The 7,092-nt window shown below is 56.1% G+C and overlaps 1 protein-coding gene across 1 annotated transcript; it reads right to left on the reverse strand.

The window, feature by feature from the left end:
- Positions 1-2,731: 2,731 nt before the first annotated feature.
- On the reverse strand, positions 2,732-7,092 carry LOC100077389 (keratin, type I cytoskeletal 14). Its single transcript, XM_001511678.3, has 8 exons — positions 6,476-7,092; positions 5,858-5,940; positions 5,131-5,287; positions 4,269-4,430; positions 4,026-4,151; positions 3,697-3,917; positions 3,509-3,570; positions 2,732-3,012 (listed from the first exon to the last, which is right to left on the reverse strand). The coding sequence occupies exons 1-8, from the start codon at positions 7,040-7,042 to the stop codon at positions 2,915-2,917; spliced, it is 1,476 nt and encodes a 491-aa protein (XP_001511728.2). The 5' UTR covers positions 7,043-7,092; the 3' UTR covers positions 2,732-2,914.

The raw sequence follows: 7,092 nt of genomic DNA on the forward strand, positions 1-7,092 counted from the left end.
GTTAATTCAGCACATCTTGGCCCGAGGAGCTCAAGGCCAAGTCTGAGCCAGTCTGAGGCACGGGCCAACCTATTAGCGCCTATCAATTGGGGCGGCTAATCCCGGCTCTGGAGTTTAAGCCGTCTGGGCTAATGAGCCGTGTCAGCGCCATCTCCGCAGGAAATACTGGCCCCTCCAGGGACCATCCGGCGGGGCCCGCCTAGGAAAAAGGGGGGCCAAATCTCCAGAGACAGAGCGGCCCAGCTTGGGCACAGGGGGCAGGTGCCCACTCTGTGGCTGTCCAGCGGCAATTCCCTCCCAGTTCAGCTGAGGCCGGCCCGGCCCAGCCTATCTGCTTCCCCCAAGCCCCTGCCTCTCTGCCGCCCATTCCGAATGGATGATTGACGAGCCCTGGGAAAGGAGAATGAGCTCAGTTCAATTCCTCTGACTAATGAGGAGGGAAACAAACTGGAGATCTGGCAGCCTTCCCAAACCTTCTATTGGAAACATCCCAGAATTATTCCCTCCACCAGCCCCCTCTGTGCCAGAACTCTGGGCCCACTTGTCAGCCCCTAGATGGGGGCAATGAGGGTTGGTGTCCCTCCCCTTGGTTCTAACTGTGACAACACCACTGATCGCCCACCCCATCCAACAGCTGCCTGCTATACCTTAGCCACGCTCCCCCGACCTTCAACCAGACCTGAGAGCTTCCAAGGGCCCAGAGTAGCTATGAGTGGCCAAAAGGAAGCAGGTCTCTCGTGCGGGAATAGTAATAGTAGAAGTATGTACGTATTAAGTGCTTACTGTAAGCAGAGCACTCTATTAAGTGCCTGGAAAGAATGCATTAGTGGGAATTAGACAAGGTCTCCGTCCCTCAGGGTGCTCACAATCTCTAAAACCTGCTTGCCAACCCGTTTGGCCCAGCAGGCCCCCTAGCCCCCTTTCCTCTCCCTCTCGCACTCCAAGTGGCCTCCGAAAAGAAACATGTTCTCTCATCATCCACATATAGGGAAATATGTATATATGTGTGTGTGTTTGTGTGTGTGTGTGTGTGTGTGTGTGTGTGTGTGTGTGTGCGTATAAACACATATAGGTGTTTAAAGGGAAAGAGGCAAAGAGACAGTTACAAGGGGAGAGTGGAGTTCAAACCATCAGGGGTTGCGGGGGAGGTACCCAGTTCTCGTCCATTCATCAGGGAAGGCTTCCTGAGGGAGGCAGAGTCTGCAGGACCCCTGCCTCCACCCAGCCCTCAGGGTTCTGCTCTTTGCTCAGGCCCAGGGTGTTGTTCCACCCCAGCCAACAATAATAATAATAACAATGGTGGTGTTGGTTAAGTGTTTATTGTATGCCAAACATTGTACTAAACGCTGGGGTAGATACTGTATACGTAGATAGGACATGGGCTGTGTTCCACACTAGGCTCTTAGTCTAAATAGGAGGGAGAACAGGTATTAAATCCCCTTTTTACAGAAGAGGAAACTGAGTCACAAGGAAATTAAATGACTTGCCCAAAATCACATACCTGGCAAGTGAGAGAGATGGGATGCCAGGAGCCAGGTCCCCTAATTCCCAGGCCCACCCACAACTCACAAAGTCAGGGACCACTTCCCTTCCTCCCTGCAAACCCACAGGCAGTAGGGACTGGGGTTGATGATTCCAGATGGGCACCTGGCCTGCTGGATGACCTCAGACAGTTTCTCCACCTTCTACACCTCATTTTCTCCACCTGTGAATAGGGAAAAACGTACCCAACCCAGCATGCAATCCTAGCCACCCCTCAAGCCCTCCCTGGAACCAGTTTTCTTTAACTGCTGCACTGGAGGGCAAACAGGCTCAGATAGGTTCAGAGACGTACCCAAGTTCACACAGCACCTAACAACCTTTTAGGTCGACTCTCTGTCACCTGTAAGAATCCGTGCCCCAGCTGGGTGGCCTTGGTTATCTGAGTGATGACTTGGAGTTGGGGGGTGAGGAGATGTCCCCCTGCCTCTCTCTAACCCAAGCTCTGGGTTTACCTGGGGTTTTCCCTGTGGCTTCCACCAGTGTCTTTATCCTATGGGAAACATGGCTGGGGTCTTGGGGGAGGGGCCTGTCCCAGGCTCCGCCTTGACCCTGAGCTGTGTCCAGGAAGTTTGGAACCTCAGTTCAGCCTTGCCGCCAAGATTTGGAGCCCCTGCATAGCCCGGATCTATGGCTTCCCCCCACTCTAATATCCCAGGTCCACAGAAGGGTGCTCCAGAGATCAGAGATCAGGGCTCCTTAATCAATCAGTCAATCAATCGTATTTATTGAGCATTTACTGTGTGCCAATTACTGTACTAAGTGCCTGGGAGAATACAATGCACCATTTGGTAGATCCAATCCCAGTGCTCAAGGAATTTACAGAATAGTGGGTCAGTGGCCTGCCTTTTCACTGCTATGTCCATTTCTCTTCAAGTAGTTTAGCTGTTAGCCTGTGTACCGGGTAGATTTAAAAGAATTTTGTCGCTCGTGATATTCAGAAACCCAGATGCAAAATCACCTTTACCTCTCAAAAGCAATTTATGAGCAGCTCTGAGTCTCTGAGAGACCAGGAGTAGGGAGACACAGAGCTAGAGCTGCTACTTGGAACCCAGGACACTCGGTGCCCCAGTCCCGAGGTATCTGGGCTGCTTCTCAGGAGTTCGGTCCACAACCACTCCCCACTCCACTTCTTGACTCCCTACCCACCTTCCCACAACCCATCACCAATGACTAAGGTCCAGACAAAGTATGCTTGTCCATGAAGAAGCTTTATTGACCCAGGATCCCCCCAAGGAGCAAGGGGGAGTAGGGAAGCAGGAGAGGAGGAATGAGGAGTGCACAACTTGGGCTGGTGGTGCAGCGTGGGTTGGGGGCTGGGGAGGCAAGGCTCCTCTGGCCTGGGCTGCAGGAGGATCCCCCTGAGGCGGACGGCTTAGTTCTTGGTACGGAGCACCTGCTCGTGGCTGGACACCACCTTGCCGTCGTGCACGTCCTTGACGATGGTGCGCACCTGGCGGCTGGTGGAGGTGACTGTTGGGGAGAGCGGGCAGGGCATTATTTGGGGCAGGAAGAGGGAGGGTGGTTACCCCTGTACAGTGCAGGTGTGGAAGGAGCTGCCCCCCCCCCATCCCTAGTGCAGGCAATTTCAGCTACCAGGGTGTTGATTGGTCAGATGCTTTCTACAGTGATATGTAGTGGACCATGAGGAAAGCTACATCCATTCAGAGGGAGGGATTTACTCTCTCCTGGGCTTTTCTAATGGCCCCTTTGGATCATAGAGGTGGGCGGGACCTCCCAGAGGTCATCCACTCCAAGCCCTTGCCTCCAGGCAGGTGAACACCTAAACCACTGAGGTGTTAGTTTTCAAAAGAACATACGGTTGGAGATGGGCTGAATGAAACAGAGGGGACAGTAACACGCCTGAACCCCTTCCCTGGAGGCCCAGCCCAGATCAAACAAGAAGGACCCCAAGGAAGACGGGAAGACTAGCACTGTACAGAAGTTTCCGGATGAGCTGAGACCTTACCGTCACGGGTGGACTGGGGGCCGGACGTGTACTGGGAGCTAGATGTGTGCTGAGAGGAGAGGCTGAGAGGGGAAGGAGAGGAGAGAGGAGCCATTAGAGACAGGGTCAGCGCTGAAGGACTCCAGGGGCAGGGGTCTCCCACCCACCCAGTGGACGAGGGCGACCAGGAGGCCCGTCCCACCACTCACTGGGCATCCTCGCCCTCCAGCAGGCGGCGGTAAGTGGCGATCTCCTGCTCCAGCCGGGTCTTGACGTCCAGCAGGATCTTGTATTCCTGGTTCTGCTGTTCCATCTCACAGCGCAGCTGGGCCAGCTGCTCTTCCACGTTACTGATCAGGCCCTGGATCTGCGAGAGCTGCATGCAGTAGCGCCCTTTGGTCTCTTCCAGGCTGCCCTCCAGAGAGGCTTTCTAGGGGCGGAGAAGATAGGGGTGAGCGGGGACGGTCACTCACCTCTCTGCCCGGCCCTGGGTCTGTTCCCTCCGTCCGGGCCCCAGGTGGGCCGGGCGGGCACCCACCATGCTGAGCTGAGACTGGAGCTCGATCTCCAGGTTTTGCATGGTGCGTCGCAGCTCCGAGATTTCGGTCTTGCTGCTCTGGACCAGCTCGCTGTTGGAGGCCACTTCGCGGTTCAGCTCCTCAGTCTAAGGGGGAGGAAAACAAGATCGATGTCTCAAAGTCTCTAAGGCTCGGCACACCCCACTTCTTACCGGAAATGCCCCAGAACCACTCCCCCGGCCCTCCCCGTTTCCCCACCCCACCTTGCTGAAGAACCAGTCTTCTGCGTCCTTGCGGTTCTTCTCTGCCATCTTCTCATACTGGTCTCTCATCTCGGACAGGACACGGCTCAGGTCCACACCGGGAGCAGCGTCCATCTCCACGTTGACGTCTCCGCCCACCTGGCCCCTCAGGGCGTTCATCTCCTGGGGACGGGCAGTGAGTCAGGCTTATGGGGTATTTCAGGGAAGAGATGCTGATTGGTCCAAGAAAGCCACTCCATTGGTTCTCCTGGGTCCCCTAGGTTGGCTATATGCTTCCTGGTGAAAGCCAGGATGGGGGGATCCCATCCCAAATTTGTGGCCCCCCGTTTCCCTCTCCGGGCTCAGGGAGCAGTGAGTAGCAGACAGTGAGGAAGTCAAAAGTGCCATTCTGGACTCTCCCTCCTATATGCCACTGAATGCTCTGAGACAGATAACGAGCAGGGACTGAGCACACTTCAGATGTCCCTCCTACAAATCCCAGAATGCGATGGAACACGAACCAAGCAGGGACTGAGCATGCTCTGACTCAAACAGGGCCCACTGAAATATTTAAAGGGAGAGAGTGTCTGGTGAATGGGGGTAGGCAAGTTGACCTGTTTGACCAGGACAACCCTGATTCTGAAGCACCTCTCTCTTTCTGTAAAATCTCCTGGGACAGTCTACAGGATTCCGGGTCAATCCGGCATCACCGAGATATACGGTAAAGGTAGGTCGCCTTCCTCCCCAGACCAATCTGCCAATCACTGCCGGTTCTCCAGCAACTCTAGATCCTCCACCATGGTTCCCACCCTAAGGACGCCATGGTAAAATACGTATTCCCTGCTCCCCTTCATCCGCCTGATCCACCTCCCGGGACCCTCACCTCCTCGTGGTTCTTGCGGAGGTAGGCCAGTTCTTCCTTCAGGCTCTCGATCTGCATCTCCAGGTCGGCCCGAGCCAGGGTCAGCTCGTCCAGGACGCGGCGCAGCCCATTGATGTCGGCCTCCACGCTCATGCGCAGATTCAGCTCCGTCTCGTACCTGTGATAACAGTGATTGTGGTATTTATTGAGCACTTACTATGCTCCAAGCACAATGCTGAGCCCTGGGGAGATCCAAGATAAACACACCCTAAGAAATAGGGAGAGCAAGTAACTTCTCTCCTATTTTACAGCTGAAGACACAGGCCCAGAGACAGTAAGTGACTTGCCCAAGTTTAGATTGTGAGCCCCTGGTGGGACAAGGACTGTGTCCTACCTGAATATTTTGTATCTACCACAGTGCTTAGTGCATAAAACACTTAGCAGATACCACAGTTATGTTTATTACTATTGGCACATAGTAAGCGCTTAACAAATACTATTAATAATATTATTAGCAGTATTATTAATAATTATTATTATTCAGATCACATAGCAGAGCTGGGGCTAGAAGTCAGGTCTCCTGACACCTAGTCCTGTGATCTTTCCACTAGGCCATGCCTCCCTACTGGAGTCAAAGGAGTTAGGGGTCATCCAAGACACAGGCATTAATGTTGAGCTCCCAAATTTCTGCAACCAACTTCCCAGAGGTGCCACCTCCAGGGCTGTGGGGGCCCTCACCCCAACTTACTTGGTGCGGAAGTCATCGGCAGCCAAACGGGCATTGTCAATCTGCAAGAGGACGCTGGCGTTGTCCACGGTGGCCGTGAGGATCTAGAGAGGAAAGGCAAGGAGGGGTGATGGTCCGAAGAGCAGGGTGACGCCCTCCCACCCCAATCCACCATCTGGCCTCCCACCTTAGGGAAAGGGAAGCAGTGAGGTTGTGGGATTTGTCGGGGGGTGGATCCATCACAGCAGAGCTCTATCCTGCCCTTCGCTCCAATTTCTTGCCAACCCTGCGGCGAGGGTGGTGGGGAACGGCAATCTGATTAGGCTGCCTGCACCAGCAGGGTGGGGCGACCAGGAACAGAAAGCAGAGCAGCGGTCTGAGCGGTCTGTGGGCGGGGCCGCCGCTGGGACCGTTACAATTGATCAGGTTGAGAGAGAGGCATGGGGGACCGATGGGCAGAGACGCTTCCCTGCCCCCAACCAACCTCCCGGGGCCCTGGAAGAGGTGTGCCCTGGGCACACATGCCACACGTGCCACACTCTCGCCATTGGTGACACGGGCTTTGCAGCCTCACCCTGGGTTCCCCAGCCCCAAGACCATCCGCAGACGCCCCACTGAGGGACTAGCCCGGCCCCACACCTTGTTTCTCAGATCCTCGATGGTTTTGTAGTAGGGGCTGTAGTCCCGGGCCTCGGTGGGCCTCTGCTTCTGGTACCAATCACGGATCTTGATCTCCAGGTCGGAGTTGGCCTCCTCCAGGGCGCGCACCTTGTCCAGGTACGACGCCAGCCGGTCGTTCAGGTTCTGCATGGTCACCTTCTCTCCGCCGGCCAGGAGTCCATCACCACCGCCGAAGCCGCCGCCGAGACCCCCACCGAAGCCCCCGCCATAGCCCCCGCCGAAGCCGCCACCCAGGCCCCCGCCAAAGCCGCCACCCAGGCCTCCGCCGAAGCCACTACCCAGGCCCCCACCAAAGCTGCCGCCACCAAAGCCGCTGCCGTAGCCGCCTCCGACTCCACAGGCACCCCCGGAGGAGAAGCGGGATGAGGTCACCGACATCCCGCCGAAGCCAGAGCCCCCGTAGGCGCTGGGGGCCCGGCAGGACCCGCCGGCCAGGACGGAGGAGACGCGGCTGGAGCCGCCCCCAAGGCCACAAGATCCCTTCATGGAGCTGGAAGAGGAGTACTGGCGACTGCAGGAGGTCATGGTGCGCAGAGAGAGGACGGAAGGATGGGCGATGTGCAGCGAGGCTCGGA

This window comes from Ornithorhynchus anatinus, chromosome 11, assembly GCF_004115215.2.
Source record: "Ornithorhynchus anatinus isolate Pmale09 chromosome 11, mOrnAna1.pri.v4, whole genome shotgun sequence".
NCBI lineage: Eukaryota > Metazoa > Chordata > Mammalia > Monotremata > Ornithorhynchidae > Ornithorhynchus > Ornithorhynchus anatinus.

What these genes read in the sequence shown, in the direction of transcription:
- LOC100077389 (XM_001511678.3), bottom strand. Translation starts at nt 7,042, where the DNA reads ATGACCTCCTGCAGTCGCCAGTACTCCTCTTCCAGCTCCATGAAGGGA. An exon ending in TCCGCAAGAACCACGAGGAG is followed by an intron (nt 4,431 to 5,130) that starts GTGAGGGTCCCG and finishes GCCCGTCCCCAG; the next exon opens with GAGATGAACGCCCTGAGGGG. An exon ending in CCCCCAGTCCACCCGTGACG is followed by an intron (nt 3,013 to 3,508) that starts GTAAGGTCTCAG and finishes TCTCCCCAACAG; the next exon opens with TCACCTCCACCAGCCGCCAG.